General features: G+C 40.6%; 1 protein-coding gene across 5 annotated transcripts in view; it reads right to left on the bottom strand.

The window, feature by feature from the left end:
• Positions 1-17,368, bottom strand: part of actn1 (actinin, alpha 1) — a 58,406-nt gene that overhangs the window by 16,211 nt on the left and 24,827 nt on the right. For 3 of the 5 annotated variants that reach the window (XM_042436837.1, XM_042436835.1, XM_042436833.1), the window contains exons 2-8: positions 15,379-15,493; positions 14,600-14,719; positions 10,021-10,107; positions 9,297-9,384; positions 4,650-4,728; positions 4,054-4,135; positions 3,048-3,133 (exon numbers count right to left, since the gene is read on the bottom strand). In XM_042436837.1, the coding sequence (XP_042292771.1) occupies positions 3,048-3,133; positions 4,054-4,135; positions 4,650-4,728; positions 9,297-9,384; positions 10,021-10,107; positions 14,600-14,719; positions 15,379-15,493 (657 nt within the window). Of the gene's footprint in view, positions 1-1,528; positions 1,615-3,047; positions 3,134-4,053; positions 4,136-4,649; positions 4,729-9,296; positions 9,385-10,020; positions 10,108-14,599; positions 14,720-15,378; positions 15,494-17,368 lie in introns of all 5 variants that reach the window. The other 2 variants (XM_042436836.1, XM_042436834.1) reach the window with 1 other exon arrangement.

Consider the following 17,368-nt stretch of genomic DNA (forward strand, 5'->3'; position numbering starts at 1 on the left):
ACTGTAAAACTGTGCGCCAACCAGCAGTGGTTTCCGGACTCCTGCTCCTCGGGAGGTTCAATAGCTCCATTAAGGAGTGGATCCTAATAAAGATTTTAAGTACAGGAGACTTAGCGGATATCCTGTGTGTGTGATAAGTCTCTATTATTCTCTGCAGAGATCTTGAGCGGATTTGGCATGTCTTTGGCATAATGTATTCCACTGAGAGTGTAGGAACTTCATGCTGGCAGGAGAGAAAGGTTGTGCGCTGAATCAAAGATCAACATGCTGCTAAAAAAAAGGGCAGATAAGGAGGTTCTGCGTAACTGAAGGTTCGGTTCCCACTGGGGCTGCGCACAATAAAAATATATGAACTCATAGCACTTGAAGGCACATAAAATGAAATATTTCACCACTCGATCTGCTTAGAGATAATCCGGATATTTGTGTTTCTTGGACAGGTTAATGTTTTAAAATGAGCTTGGATCAACCAGAAATCCCGCTTGCACCTGAACCGCATTCATGACTTATCGTCTGGAGGTAAAGAAAGTTGTTCCCTGACTGGCTAGTTGTCACATTGGTTATTTTTGACTGATTAATTTTATTTTTGTCTGCTAAATCAGTTGGTGCACAGTCTGTCTTCACTTTTTTTTTTATTTTTGGCCGCTTGGAAGCGAGCTGTAAACACAACATTGACATATTATCACTTTACTAAGTTGACAGGGCGAACATGTTAGCAACCAAACTTCATTCTTTAGGAGTCATGTCTCTGTCCACCTGATGAATGTAAGTCTAATATTTAATCTGTTTTTAGCTGTTTTTGTTCTCCACCATCTCCTGAGGAAAGTATCTGGCTCTTTCACTGTTAAATGCTGAACTATGTCCAACAGCTAGTTGCTAATTTTGTCTGTCTGCAGTTTGTTGCTGGAAAGTTATAGAGTATAGAGGCCTTTATCTGAGCTTTTTTGCAGACAACAGCTGGCAGCTACGTCTGGAAACGACACCGGTGAGAGTGAACAAAAACAGTATAGTTATGGGCCGTAAAAACCAAAACAATGAGCTGAATGAAACTAAAAAGCTCTGCGAAGCTGTGGGGAACTGCAGAGTCAAGTGATAATTCTCACACATGGGTTCACTACAAACAACTCACGAGCAGTCATATGATCCATGGTTGATGTATATAAATGATTATACAGTAGCAGCTTTGAAAATAATACAAAACCCTCAAAATATACCAGACATTTAGATTTCTGTAGTTCATTAAATAGATAAATTTGCTGATAAATGAATAGGAATAGTTGAAAAAGCTCCTGAACTTATCACTTAGCTCAAACTCAAGCATCTTTCAACCTTCAATAAAGAAGTAAGTCAGGTAATATTGTCATTTCTGGTGTAGTACAGTGTTTATAGGGTCATTGTGACATCACAGTAAGCAGCCAAAAACCAAATATTGGCAAAAACGACTGTCATTCTCTGCCAGCCAGTTTGGCAGGTATCCAATCATTGTTTGGGGATTTTTTTAATTTATATTTTCCATTTCATTTCTCACCTTCTGCTTGCCTGAGAACGCGTGGTAGTAACACGACACATAAGTCATGACGGCCTTCTCATCTGGCCTCAAGGTGCTAATGATATCTGCCCAGGGAACAGAGGAAAGGGGGAGAGGACAGAGAAGAGAGAAATGCACAAGAGTAAAAGTGTGCAAAGACAAAAGGGCCAGCAGGGGGCGTAATCACAAGAGGAGGCAGCACTGGGGGCACAGGTCATCTCCAGTCTACCTTCAGCTTGTCGTCATGTTAGTTTATTAATTTAACTTAATTTAAAGTGGGAGGTACGAGGACTAAGTAAAAACACACTTTTAAATCTACACATTGAGGTTAAGTGTCTGTAGTAACTCATCTTAAAACACTACCAGAGATTTGGTATCTAATATCTGCCAATACCTGTAAAATATGGAGATTTCAGTCCATCAAACTAAAAACCAAAGTCAAGTTTTCTGCTCTATTGCATTTGTAAGAAGGGAGAACTTTTTGAACTTCTGCATATTTTCTAACTAAACTTAGAAACATCCCACTCATCTGTCTCAGACAAAATTTAAGGACCGGCTGTGTCATGTATCTGAGATCTATGATGCAATCTAGAGTCCAGCTGTAGTTTCACTGCTCTCAGTGAGGCAAGCCACTCCTCTCCCTCTCTCCAGTTATAAACACAGACATTTTTTGATCCGAGTTGCTTAAACACAGCTGCGGTAAAATGCTCTCTCTGCTGCTGGGCCTCTTAGACGAACCTGGGTCTTATATAACTGGTGCTTCATGATGCTCTGCTTCTCCCTGACTGTCAGAGAGGAGAGAACAGCACAGTCTGAAGCCTGAGTTCCTGTTGTGCACCAAGGTAGCTGTCAAGCTAACAGACAATCATTCATTATCCAATGGGGAAAGTTTGATGCAACACGTCGTTCCTCCAGAGAAACACAAAAACAGACTCCCCACTTAAGCCAGACGGCATGTATCCATTAAAATGAAAAGACAGCTTGCCGCTTGACTTTGAAGTGTCGGTTTTAATTTCATTCATTCCTCCACCCTCTATTTAAGCTGTCGCTCTCCAGGCTAAACATAACCATCCATTTAAACATGCTACATCTCCCCCACCGTGTTAGACTTCAGGCTAATTTGTTTCTCTTCGTCAGCAACCATGGCTTTTATCACAGGAAATCATCATCATTTATGAGACAAACTTCGCCGCACCTCCCACTCTGTTCAGATTCTGTTCAGCGTAACAAAACCCTAATCAGGGCTGAAATTGGGAGCCTACAGTGAACTAACGATGAGGTAGACTGGAGACACACTTGTGCTCATTGCCTCTAAGAACAGTATTGTAGTCCCATCATGCATTTGGTGGCGTGAACCATGCGGAAAGTGAAGGAGAGTGACCCCTGCAGGGGAAGTTGTGCACTGCAGAGAGAGAAGGGCGCTGTTAGGAGAAACACATGAAGATAGAAACAAGGGAGGAGGGGAGTGAGGAAGAGGAGGAGGAGGAGGAGGAGGAAGGAGACGCTGCATCCAGGATACCTTCTGGGCGCCTGAGAAGGCGTGGTAGAAGCTAGAGACGTAGGTCATGATCGCCTTCTCATCCGGACGGGCAGTGCCCACAATGTCTGCGGGGAAGAGAGGAGGTCAGGGGGGGGATGGAGGATAGAGGACGGGGGTTGGGGGGGGGAGGTTTAGGTTGTTAAACAGAGCACAGATCACAGATAAATGAAGACACAGGAAGTAGAGCTGGGGTTCAGCTCTTCACATGAACAATATCCAGAGAGGAAAGAAAAACACACAGTGTCACTGTCCAGATGTGCTTTACAGGGAGGATCATATCAACTTTGCAGTCTGTCTTAAACAAAGAAACACACAGATTTTCATGTCTACAACTACTGAGTGAGCAGAAAATCAGACTTTAAGATTCAATATGATGTCTAACAGCTTTAATTTATATGTAGAGGAAGAACTTTATATTCGCATTAATTAAAAAAGCATGTGTATCTCGCTCTGTGTGCACAGCTGTGTGACTGAGGCCAAAATATACTCTCTCAGAACACAGATAAAACCGAGATGTATTACGTTTTTTACAGTGATCATATAAAGCCAAAGGGGACATTGGTACCTAGATATCAACAAACAAGCAACACAAGGACTCCTCACAGTCCTACCATCCCGTCTCCTCCATCATTGCCAACGCAGAGTCAGTGCGATTTAGCAGTGAACAGGGAGAGTGTAGTCAGTAAGAATGTGAGGAATGTAGATTGACGTATTCGCAGGCAGCGCTTGAAGCTCTGCCCATTTTCACACCTTGGAACACCTGGCTACTCGCTGCAGAAAGCAGGCGTGGCTGTCAGATTGCTGGTTTCTGGAAGTTACAAAAATGAGGTGGTGCAGGGCCCAACCTTGTCCTGAAAGGAGCTTTTCATCGCGTTCAGACTCTCTGAACAGCACTTCTGAGAGAGTATATATTGGTCTTTAAACACAGGAAGAAGTCTGGGTCTCCTTGTCATTATTATGCTACTTTTCTTCCTTGCCAGCTCACCTTCCGCGTCCAACATTTTGGGGATGTCCAGGTACTTCTCTGCCACGTCGAAGGCTGTGTTCAGGTTGGTCATGGGGTCGTCCTGTGAACCACAGACACAGCAGACCATCAGCACTTTTAGACTCAACTTTTATATCTTTTAAGAAGGATGATCTTTTTGTTAAAATATGCATGTTTTTTTCTTCTTTGTGATCTTTTTAATTAAATTTTTTTCTCTCGATTTATGAAATCAAAATGTTCTTTGCAGCTTGATTCATATCAAGGTCAACGCATCTGTTTTACTAAGTAAAGCACAGTTTCTCTACCTTTTGTTGCTTTCAATGGCAAAAAAGCACATTGTCATACCCTTTCACCATTAAAGCAGAGAAACTCAAAACATACTTTTTAATACTTTTGGGCAATTAAAATAAAAAGTATGCTGTTATGTGATTGACAAATTAGGGACAACTACTGTTTCACCTGGTTTGGACAGAAGGGCAAAACTAAAATAGCTTCCTGTCTTATTTTCTGGCTGTGCGTTTGATTTAAGGTGACTCTCATCAGTATCTCTGGTTCAGGGTCTTACTGGCTTCTCATGTCAGGTAACATTCGCTCACCTTGCGCAGTTTTCCATAGTCAATGAGCTCTGGACGGTGTCGATGAATGAGTGCACAGAAACCCAAACCATCTTTCCAGCTGAAAGACAGACAGACAGAGAGAGAGAGAGACAGAGAGAGAGAGAGTGTTGTGATCAGGGTGAAAGTGAGGTGAAACATAATGAGATGAGGAAAAGAAAAGGAATTTGACTTTAATCTTTGATCGCCTCATTCCCCTCCTTCTGTCTCTCTAATTAGTTTCATGTTACACACCCACATCCTCTCGGCAGCATGTGGTGTGTTTCTGTAACTTTACCACTATCAGCCAACAAGAGACATGTTATCTTACTCTGCCACATGGTGCAAGTCTCCACTTCAAGGTGAAGAGAAAATAAGAGTGAAAAGACTGACTTTAAGCTTCAAATTAATATCAGATTTAACATTAACTATAAAGTCAGGACAAAGTTTCAGTGTGTTGGGACAATCTCATTCCATGTAAAGTGAAAACAGTGAACAGTGAGGGGACACTAAGGCAGCGGTTGTTGTGCTTCTCTGAAGAACAAAAAAGTGGAAACTTGGGTGACCCATCAAATTACTTTCAAGTGTGATGACAAAATGGGTTAAAATCGGTTACTCGGTTTTGTGGGACATAGTCTGGAACGAGTTCAGAGAGAAACAAAGTCCTGCTTGGATACTTTTGTACACTGAACAGACATAGTACTTTGGTACTGGTTTGCTTTAATTTCCCAGAGTAATTGTCTTGGCACATGGTCTCACTGTGACTTACTGACTTGCAGATGTGGTCCAGTTTTATAGAATACTGCAGCACTGTGGCTCCACACTCAAAGAAACGACTGCTAAGTTTATTTAATTATTCCATGTATTTATTTATATAACTTTTTTTACGATGTAAATGTTAAACATAAACAGTACCATTAGCTGTATTTTCCCATGTTTAGGTAACACTACATTAAGTGATTTTATTGATTTCTTGGCCACTTGGGGGCAGCGCATCGAGCTGTAAACACAACACTTACATATTATCACCTTATAAAGTTATAAACAGCTGCCCATTTACACATCGAGCAGACACGCAGTGACATTAGCATTCGTTCTGAGTTGTGTTTCTGACCTTATGAATGTAAGTCTAATATTTATTCTCCTTTTAGCTCTGGTTTGGGTTCCACCGACTCTTAAAGTCAAGTCAAGTTTATTTATACAACATTTCATACGACAGGTAAGGAAATATCTGGCTCTTGCGACTAAATGCTCTTGAATGTTTACTAGCTTGTTGCTATCTTTGTCTGCTGTAGTGTGCAGTGGGGTTTTTCAAGCTTTTTTGCTGAAAACAGCTGCCTGCTGCTGCTAAAAATGACACACATGAGAGCTGTAAGAGTGAACCAAAACATAATGCCAAAACAAAGACTTAAAAGACGCTTAAAACACTCCATAGAGCTGAGATGAGCTGCAGAGTTTGGTAGTAATTCACTGCGGGTTTGTCAATATGACTGACACCTTTCACATATAGCAGCTATAAGCTTTACTTCCCTCTGCAAACCCCTCAGTAAATTAGAAACTCTGCAAATGCAATCATAGAAATGCAGATAAAAACACGTGTACACCAGTTCCAGTAAGCACATGTGCAACAGATGCAGCACTGAAGTGTGCCAAACTGCTAGATTCAAAAGCCAGCACAAAGTTCAAGAACATTACAGTCAAACATAATTCTGTCTGCAAATCAATAATCATGTGCTTGTTTATCTGATAGACATATTTTTAGTTTGGCCCTCTGTGTTCCATTGATTAACAGCCTAGATGCAGAAAGCAGGCTGTCTAAATATAGTATGAAGGTCCAGTGCAGCACAATCTCAATTTAGAAGAGTTGTGAGGATTTACTGGTGCTCTCTGCTTGCGTGGTAACACATTAGTGAGATGGGTTATTTAAACGTATTACTTGCCATTAAAAGTGCCTGTAATGCACGAGAGGGGCTTTACAAGGCTACTCTTGTACCTGAAGCAGCAGTACTTGAGTGCTTGAGAAAAAAAAAAAAAATGAATACTGCTTCCTGGTCTGTCTCTCATGTCTGGCTGAGATGTATTGCTATCATCTCTCACAGAGAGACCACATCAAAGGCCTGGCCTCTGCTCTGGCAATCCCCCTCTCCGGCAACGGGATCATCAGGCCTCTCCCTTTACCTTCTCCTGAAATGACCTCGTCTCCACCTTTCTTCTCGCCTGGGCTTTCATCCACATCTGAGGATCACAGCGATCTTCTTTCAATAATTCAACACGCATGGAATCATTGTATGACGTGGTTTCAGGCCCAAACACACGCACGGCATAACAGGCTCGACTCATATCCACGTATGCAGTTTTTCCACTTGTAATTAGACTGCTGGCGTGCAACAAACTTTACTGATATATATTTAAATACACTGGCTGATTACTGCCACCTCTTCTCCTTCTCTGTTGGTTTATGATATGTCTCTTGGTCTGTTCTGCGTTAAGTCTGTCTGCTTTCATGTCAGCTCTGTTCACCATCAACGCTGTCTGAGGCCGCTGCTGTCGTCTGTGCTGAATCAGGAACTATTTCTGAAATTATATATTTACGTAATCCTGGGGTGCTAAAAGTTTAAGTTCTTATAAAATCAGAATCTAACCAGACAAGCTGACAACCGCTTTTTTTCATACGTGTCAACATTGGGCTTTGAAAGTAAGGGAGATTTTCCAGGACCCCACCTGACCATAATTTTTACATTATGAAAAGAGTTTCCTCTCTCGGCTCCAGAGATCTAATCACCAGGTGCCTTTACTGGCAGCCCTGCTGTAATCGAACAGACGGTTAATGTGTTTTTTTGTGGCTTCTCGGGCACGCTTTTGTTTAACAGACCTAGCATGCACTAAACACTAAAGTCAACACACCTTGCAAAACACAACTGTTTCCTAAATATCTTTTGTCAGGAATAAGAAAATAGTCTCCCAAGTATTTAAATGTTTACACAGAGATCTCTCCTATATCCCACCTATTTCTTAAGGGCAAAGTTAATGAGGTCAACAACATTTTAACAGCTTAAGAAAACATCTTGTTAATGGAGTTGTTGTGTAGTGTTGCCATAGTTCCTGTATTAAAAGATCTATAAATCCTTTTATAGCAGGTTTCAAAACTTGTGCTTGGACTTTTGTTAGTGGGGATGCCCTTTAGTGTACATTTTGGATTTGCATTTGGGTCATAAGAGGGATTAATTTGTCTCTACATTGTTAATAGTAACAACTGTCTCTGTGTCTCATACGAGGAAACGATGTTCAAACGGAAAACAAAACGAGAGCTCCTAGAAGCTACAACAGAAACTGTGGTAGGAAGCCAGTGTGAGCAAACAGCTGTAAAGTGATATGAAAATTTGGGTAAATGGCGTTTACGTGCATATAGTCTCCGCTACAGCCCTGTGTATAACTGTAAAAGTAAAAAAGGGAAATACTGGAGATTTTTCGGGGGAAAATTAAGAAAACAGAAGCATGGCAGGAGAGGAGGTGAAAATACGGGAGAAACCCAGGAAAACCGGGAAAGTTGACAGGTCTGCTTTTTTATTTAAACTAGTGGGCCAAGACATGATTGCAGAATGGAGAGATTTATACAGTGAAACATAATCCTACAATGTTGTGTGTTAGTCAGAAACCATTTAAAGAGAGTTTGACATGTTTGGGATTAACGTTTATTTTCTTCCTTGTCAAAAAATTATGTAAAGATCAATACCACTCTCATATCTGCTCGTTAAAGTTAGCTTAGCTTCGCTTAGCTTGGCCTAAAGACTGGAAGCAGGCAAACGTCCAAAGAAAAGTAAACCCACCGATCAGCACCTCTAAATCTCACAAATTTAATGCTATATCTTTGTTTAATCCTATAAAAGTGTAAAGATAACGTCCGTTAGCTGTAGCTTCATATCTAACAAACAAACATCCTCTTATCTTGGTAACTTACTTAACTCTGAGCAAGACAGTGAACATTTCCCAAAATGTCCAACCATATCTGTATTTCAAACTGTGTAGTGTTTACTCTTTTAAGTAAGTCTGGCGTCTCGGTGCCAGATGAAAACATTCACCATTCAATCTCAAGTGATGCCAAATAGCTGCAACAAACTGCCAGGAAACTGCAAATTTCAGTCATCTTTCCAACAAAATGAACTGTGAAGCATCTGGAGTGAGAATTTTTTAAAAAATACTGAACCTAAAATGCAGGTTTTACATGTATGAGATGACAAATTTTGATGTCTAATAGTCAGCAGTTTCTTTAGTCCATAGGCAAATCACTCTCTAGGCTGATGCAAATATTTAACTTAATTCTTTATGTCATCTTAACCACTACAGTACAAACACCAGAGACTGTAAATGTGTGGGCTACATCCATCATACCAGCTCAAATTACTACTGAAATTGTTTTGACACCCCCCTTCAGGAGGATGTCTAAGCCTGAGGGATGACAAGTAACCATACTTGTTTACAAACCATGATTCAGATATAATTGGTCAGTGTAAACATAGACAAGCCAAAAACAAAAAATGCACCACTAAGGTTTGGACCAGATATAACTGACTTCAGGTGAACTATAACTCAGCATGTGAGCAGAGTGACCTTTTCGTGCTACTTATGATGTTTTACTCCCCGAAGTCTTACCTGATGTGAAAGTTTTGTATGTTGACATTCTTATAGGGCGCAGTCTTCCTCTGGCACCACAACAGGAGGCCCTCTTTGGCAGATGTCTCTGCGGTTGGGGAGAAGGGATCATTGTGAAGTTGGAGAAACTCTCAGGCTTTTTACTTTGACCGACTCTCCGCTAATCCCTGTTTAGTGGTGGATTAAGTGGAGGTGAAGCGAATGGGAAGCATGTGTGATTGCCCCAATGTTTCATGCTTTGTTGTATCCAGTGGATACAGAAGAGTGTCTGATGTTGTTATGCACCCAAACAGTAAAAATAAAACACTTTAAACCACTCTATGCTGGCTTTTAAGGCTAAAACCTGATCACTTCTGACATTTAAATTGGATTACATTGTAAGTGCATTATATAGACTAACCAAGGAGAGGACCGTATCGTAAACATTCCCCTCTCCGTAGGAAAAGAGCAGTCTGTAAGCATTCATATTCAGATTAACATGCATTAGCTCAAGTCTATATCTGGTATTGTGCGGTTTGTTTGTTTTTTAAGATCGGTCCGATGTGTGACAAAGGTCCTAATGCTGAGACACTGTGTCAATGAAAAGTGTTTTCAATTGCAAATGAAGACAGTGAGCAGGAGTTCTTTTCAATACAGCGAATGAATAAAGAAGCGTGTGGAACTGTTCCCACACACACACACACACACACACACACACACACATACACACACACACACACAGTACCTTCCACAGAAATGTCTTGGATGGCGAAGCGGAGGATTATGGTCCAGATCATTCCCAGGGTCATCTTAGCGTTGCCGTCTACAATCTCTGCAGAAAGGGCAAAGCAATAACATTTAGGCTACATTTTACATGTTGCATGTTTAGCAGCCACACTAGATTTGTTTAAATGATTTATTTAGTTTTTTTTATTGCATTATATTAGATTCCTATGTTTCATGAGGCCTGACAATAACTCAATTAATGATGTAAGTTAGCATGAGAACCTAATTTACTTCATTTATTCAATTCTGTTTACTGCCAGTGTTCTGATTTGTAATATTTCCGTTCATTCATCTTTGATTGCAATTAAACTGTTAGAACGGCATTTTGAATCCTGTGTTTAACGTGGACCCCACATCAGATGTTCCCTGAGCTAATGCTACTATTATCACCGTAGTTTTACCTCACACGCATAGTTGTTAATCTGTTTATTTGTTCGCACTGATTTGTTAATTTGCAGATGAAATCTAAAGGTGATCTACAGATGTTCTACAGAAAGTTTTCAGGCATTTAAATTACACATAACTACTGCTTCAAGAACATTTCATTCACTATATTATAATTATGTGCAGTTTAGACCTGCTTCACACTGAAAAAACTTTCTCTTTTCAACTGAAGCCTAGTTTCAACCATGTGAAACCATCAGTGCTTACTGACCTGTTGTTGACAGAAACATGTGATATTGTATTGATGGGGTAGCGGTTTTCCAGTCACTCTATGCTGGTGGTAATGATTAGGCTACAGATTATCTTGAATAAATCCTCGTTCATTATGACGAGATAGTAAAACACTCAGTTAATACTCTTAACATCCAATAACATTATGGCACATAGGAATTAAATCCTTATAATGTTACATATAAACAATAAAGAGGATTAAATGATTATGAAATGAATACTAATGACATCCTGTAATACTGATAACAGCCCAAAACAATATAGTGGTATTACAATATACTTATAAAAAACACCACAGTGTATTATATATAAATAATTAAGATAAACTTGTTGTAAAATGTAATATGTACGGTAACTACAGTAACAATATGTACAGTAGTACAGCAACTTTTAAGTATTAGATATTAACTATTACAAACTGTCTCATGATTGTCTAATGTCTATTAATTTGGATGATTATTTGATGTGAATGACCCCGACTCACTGTTTGTTTGTTTTTGCTTTTCCTCCCTCCTCTTAATTCACTGTGCTCTGCTTTACTCCTGTATAATCTTCCTCTTTTCTTAACTGTGTGTTTTGTTAGCTGTTATGTTTGTTATTGTATTATAGTGGTGATGACTATATTGGCAACTATAAATGATGTAGCCACTTGACACTGTGACTGTTTATTCTATGCCTTGACAAGAATAAACAGATGGGGGGGAAATTATTACAAACTGTCAAAAACAAGATGTGTAAGAGTCAAAGAAAGAATACGAATATACACAATATTAGAGGCTATTTTTAACTTTTGGAAAGAGCACATGAAAGGGAAACCGATGGATAAAAAATCCTCTTTTTGAAAAATTCAACCATGTATTTCAAAATTTTTATCATGTATTTATGAACAGCTTCTCATGAGCCTTACAGATTAAGATTTAGAGACCAAATAATCTGTGGATCCGACACCATAACTCCAGCAGCATGAGTCTCCACACCAGGAGGGAAACCGAAGCTGTCAGTACTCAGCGCCTTCATGAATGACATGTGTGATGAATTTGAGCCCGGACCTGTTAAGCTGTCAATCAACTGTGCGCCTGCAGTTAAAGGCTGTGAATGAACTGCCTCTGTCCGGTCCTCTCTGTGTTGTCGATAATGAAAATCCGCTACAACGGGTCACCCTGTTTGCCCGCCTTCAATAATCATTCGTTTCTCCCTCTAATCCAATAAGGCGCAGGGGCATGGCAGCTCCAGAGCCGCTCGACTGTGACGGACAAACTTGGCACTGTGAGATGTCAGTCAGATGTCTGGACATGTAACGCGGGGTGAAAGACGGCTCGGATTGAATTAAGAAGGGGGTGGGGGGGGTTCGGTGGTTTGGGCTGACACATGCAGATACGTGTTCAGATTAGCTCTAATGAACATGACTGATCAACATGGGGGGAGGAACACAAATCCTGTTAATTCCATTTGAAACTGCACCCCCCCTCCTTCATCCCTTATCCACAACAACCCCCCCCCCCCCCCCCCGATGAGACGGAGCTGAGCCTTCAACTAGTCTCATCCCACCACCACAACGGCTAGCAGGGATCTGGGCCGCAGGGCCGCTCGACCAGGAGGGGATTCCAGGCAGCTAATCTGTCTGGAATGCTGGTCTGGCTTAGACGCTTTTACTCCGGCCTCCTGCAAGAAAACCTCCTTCTTACTAAGCAATTTTTGTCCTTTATTGAACCGAGGAGTCTTGTTTTCTTCAAACCAGTGAAACCTGTCAGTGCAGTCAGATTATATTGACATATTTCAGTTTTTTTGAATGAAAAAGAGCAGAAATGATCAATTGGCTTTTTGAATCATTTGTCAATTAACAAAAGAAATTAATAGCACCATTTTTTCATCTAATCTAAGGTTAAGATAGTAAATTGAGTATCTTTGGTTTCAGACTGGGCTCTGAGAAGTCGTGATTTCACTGTTTTCTGACATTTATAGACCAAATGATTAATTGATTAATCAAGAATATAATTGGCACAGATGAATCAAATGAAAATAACTGTTACAGCCACAAAATGAAGTGTAATTTTGTGATTTTTTTAAAGTTCCTCTTACTCTGACTTCTATTACATTTAAGGACAGTTATTGTTTAAAATGTTTTGATACTATAGCCAACCTGAGTTTCGGTATTAATACCAAAATGAGACATCCATTGAGGGATATAGACATGTCTTTTTTTGTTGTTTTTTTTACTTTTTTTAATAGAACAGAGGAAGCCAAACTTCTGACATGAACACTGGCAGATTTTTCACTTGTTGTAAGAACATATCATATGTTAGGACTCAATAATAGACAAAAATGAGTTGATAAGAGAGAGTTTTGCAGTGTGTTTACCCCCAGAGACAAGAGCGAGCAGGTACTGTAGACGTAAAAATATGTGAAATCATTATTTGATCGATCCACATTTATGGAGATGTATCAGGATTATGCACTAAATCAGCTGATTTTGCGATGCACCTCTGGGTTTTACATCTACAAAACTTATTTTTAACATCCTCGTGTCTGACAGTGACTGACACAGAAAAAGCTACAGATTGAAAGAGTAGAGGGACTAAACACCCGGGGTCGGATGGGTCAGAGGATCAACCTATTAGTGGTGCTGTGGTGGGACGTAATGTACGGGGCCGGGCCCTTGGGAGAGTCAGATCCCCTGTGTGTTTGACCTGGATTTGACTAATTTACAAAGGTTCATGTTTTTTAAAGGGTCAATTCCCCAAAATAACACATTTCTCACTTACCCCTAGTTGTGTCTGTCCATGCAGATAGTTCTGGTTTTTGACTTTTTCAGATATCTGCCTCTGGTGCTTTTAACCCAATACAACTGAGGTGAATAACATTTTATATGTGCTCTTCATACCCCTGAAAAAAGACATCTGAAAATCTAAACAGCATTTTTTTTCTCTCAGAAACAATGTCTTTGTTTCTCTGAATAATCCACAGACTTCACTGAAAACTGTTTTCATTTAGGACTACTTCTTTGGTAGAAAGTAGTTCCAGTGAAAAGTGTTGACAGTGAGCTGTGTGGATTATCCAGAGTAACTATTACAGTGTTTCTGGAAAGACATGTTGTTGTTGAGTTTTTCAGATGTCATTTTTCAATGCTTTGAGCAGCACAAATACATTTCCATCTTTCCAAATCTCAGAAGCGAATATTTCAAAACCTGAGCAAAATGAAACCGAAACTATCTGCATGGCTAGATGCTACTAGGTGTAAATAGAAAAAATTGTATAATTTGAGTGAGCTGACCCTTCAAGTAACTTTAAATATTTTGAGAACTCCTTGTAATATCTGTTTATTGCAACGTGTGTTTGCTACTTTGTCATTTCCAGAAAACGCCAGAGGGGTGTGTGTGAGGTTGTGAGAGAGGAAGATAGATAGATAGATAGTGAGACAGAGAGAGAGAGAGAGTGGAGTGTTTACTCTACTAAAGACTTGTTTACTCTCCGTTGGGAGGTGGACGGACATCCCCAAGTTATTTGTGCTGAACAATGAGCAGCCTCAGCCCCTGAGGGGATTGCTGATCCTAAGATCCACTCTCAGAAAATGCACTGCAAAGCACAACCTCCGCCGGAACACTCTGGAATAAGGATCTCATTAAACTGCACAGCAGCCAGCAGCACTGCCATGGTAACAAGAGACAGAGAAGGCCACAGACCGCATCAACTATTTACAACAGAATAGTAGCTATTGATTTGGCTGATGGCCTAAGTAAAATCAATACGTCACAAACTGAGATGTAGACAAACTTAGAGAAGGTCAGGTGACTTTGTGGAAAATGTGTGACCTTCATCTTCAAACAGAAACGTCGCAGTGAGACCGGAGCTGCGACCTCACTCACCCTCTGCACCGATAGACACCAGCTTCACTCCTTTGCTGGCGATGAAGTCGAGTGCTTTGTTAACGTTGGAGATCTTGTGGACTCTCATCTTGCCTCTCTCTGGTTTGGCCAAGCGTTCGCCTAAAAAAGAAAAGAAATCACCAGACAGTTAGAGGAGGACGATAGGTACGTCTAGCAGCTTCTCTCACATTTAAAATGAATAACTAAGTACAATAATTAAATAAAGTACATTTACTCAAGTACAGTGTTAGAGTACAATTTTGAGGTACTTGAACTTAAGTTAAGTATTTCCATGCTACATAACACTTATACCTCGTAACATTTCAGAGGGAAATATTCCACTTTTTACTAGAGTGCAGTATCTGACAGCTGAAGTTACGTTGCATATGATTCTGACAGGAGTCATTCTGCTGCATAGTGAGTAGTTTTACATTACATACATATATTTTGCTGATAATACATCTGTATTCTTACTTGATAGTAGTAGTGAGAGTTTGAGGACTTTTACTTGGTGTATTTCTACTTTCATTTAACTACCAGATCTGAATATTTCTTCAACCACTGTTTCTGCAAATATACATAAAATAGGAAAACCAGTGCCCCGAGCAACCACAATTAGTCTTTTGGAGCGCAGCTACACTCAAAACTAATAAAACGTTTTCAATATCACATGATATTTCTTGCTGGTTTACAGCTGATACTGACCCAATGCTGTCCATGCAAATTGCTTTCACTCAGTTAATCTGTTTGGGTAAAGAGCTCTTTTTTTTTTTTTTTACCTGAGATGACCTCCAGCAGCAGCATGAGTTTCAATCCGTCCCGGAAGTCCTCCTCGATGTTCTCAATCTGCGTGCCTGCTTTCCTCAGGTGAGAGTTACACCAAGCTGTAAATGTCTACAGAGATGGAAGAAAGAAAGAAAAAATAGACATGTGATCCACTGCAGTGCAAAAACTGTACGTGTCTGCAGGAGCCAGCAGGCCATGGTTCCAGCTCTGGATACATATGAGCCACCGAGGTGCCACCAGAGTCCATTTATGTTAGTTAATATTGCAAAGTTGTTAAATTCACACTATTTTACAATCTGTTGACAATGGCACCAGTCCAGCGCATGAACCCAGCAAGGTTAACAGCTATACAGAATTATATTTGAGTTAAACATGAGGGCAGCGGATTGGTGTATGAAGAGTGGGGTTTTTTTTACAACTAGAAGATACAAATTTAAGCCTCCCACGTTAGAAAAATCTCTGCCTCATGTGTCTGTGGGCAAAACACTGAATCACTGTTGGTCTGCAGCTGAACATGACCTCCGACCTTTAAGTAGAAGGGTGAGAGAATTTCCTTACATAGACCAATAAAGTGTAAGATCAGACCCTTGAAAATGAAATTTCAGTGGCAATCTGTTGACTGATGAATGTGTTGGTTTATTCACGTACACTACCAGTCAAAAGTTTGGACACACCTTTCCAAAGTGTCCAAACTTTTGACTGGTCCTGCTACTCCAACTCCTTCACGAGTACCTTTCCCTGTGATACTAAAAGGCACTTTCTCCATGGAGCCACAGCACACTGGAGCATTGAATACTGTACATGTATACAGTAGGTGTAGCAGGCCTCGGATTCTCTGGCATCGCTGGCATGCAAACACGCTAATGGAAAACATCTGGGGAAAGATCTCAGCCGCCCAACAGGAGCTGGCATGAGCAGTGGGCTCGCCATGCACCCCACTGTGAACGCCTCTTTATGAGTTCCCGGGTTAATTACACCCAGGGCCCAAACATCAGGCACCATGTTTCCACCAGAGATCCGAAGGAGGACCTGCAGGAGCAAAGCCAGACGTTTATGAAAGCCAGCACTGTCTTTCACTGGCCTGCCTTCCAGTGCCGAGGAACAAAAGCCATTTAAAAGTCACTGGCAAGCTGGTGCAGAGCACTCTTGGAACTTCTGCGATGAGATCACTCTTAAAATGGAGTGGCATGAGGTTTACATGGCTATCAATAAACTTGAGTGTGGAAGAGCCCGCTTTCTGATGTGTGGCCGCCACATGCCAGGAGTTCCAGCCAATGAAAAAGCCAAAGGAAACTCTGCGGATACTGTAGAAGATGCGGAGGGAAAAGCACAGATTATATGGTGTTTTATCTCCATATAGATTTATGTGCAACTGGCAGGCACACGCCCTCTGCCCGTAAGATACTGTAGTCCTGCAAAGTTACTCTTGATTTAAGTCAAGTACCAATAGGAACTTGTATATTTCGTCAATCCTAATCAATAGTGTCTTTAGAAGCTTGCCAAAGACCTTAAACTGTTAAAGCAGATCTGTGGTGTCAGCAACTGACATGAATATAATTCAACTGAAGATGAGGGTGTCTTGCTGGCTCTGCAGGTTCAGGTTCTCACAGTCTTGTGGGGATTTTGTCCAGGAAGTCATTTTTGACAAATGCCAGTCCGTTTTCTCTCCCTTCCCTTTTTTTGGTTCACTTTCCCACAACTTCATTAATCAAAAATGCCTCCAACAGACAACGGGAACAAAATTTAGTGCTATGAGGCAATTTTGCATGCTGACAACTCCAAATGGCAGCAAGAGGTGACTGATATTTTTGAACTATAATTCACTGAAATGAAATTTCAACAGCACACTCTTCACATCTACAACAAAGGAAAAAGAGATGAGAGACATAAAAGAGTCCAGCTCTTGAAAGAATTCACAAGTGAGTCCTTTGTGCGTGTACAGGCTTACACCACTTAATACCATAATTTTATTTGGGCAAACAA

The sequence above is a fragment of the Thunnus maccoyii genome, chromosome 16 (assembly GCF_910596095.1).
Source record: "Thunnus maccoyii chromosome 16, fThuMac1.1, whole genome shotgun sequence".
NCBI classification, from domain to species: domain Eukaryota; kingdom Metazoa; phylum Chordata; class Actinopteri; order Scombriformes; family Scombridae; genus Thunnus; species Thunnus maccoyii.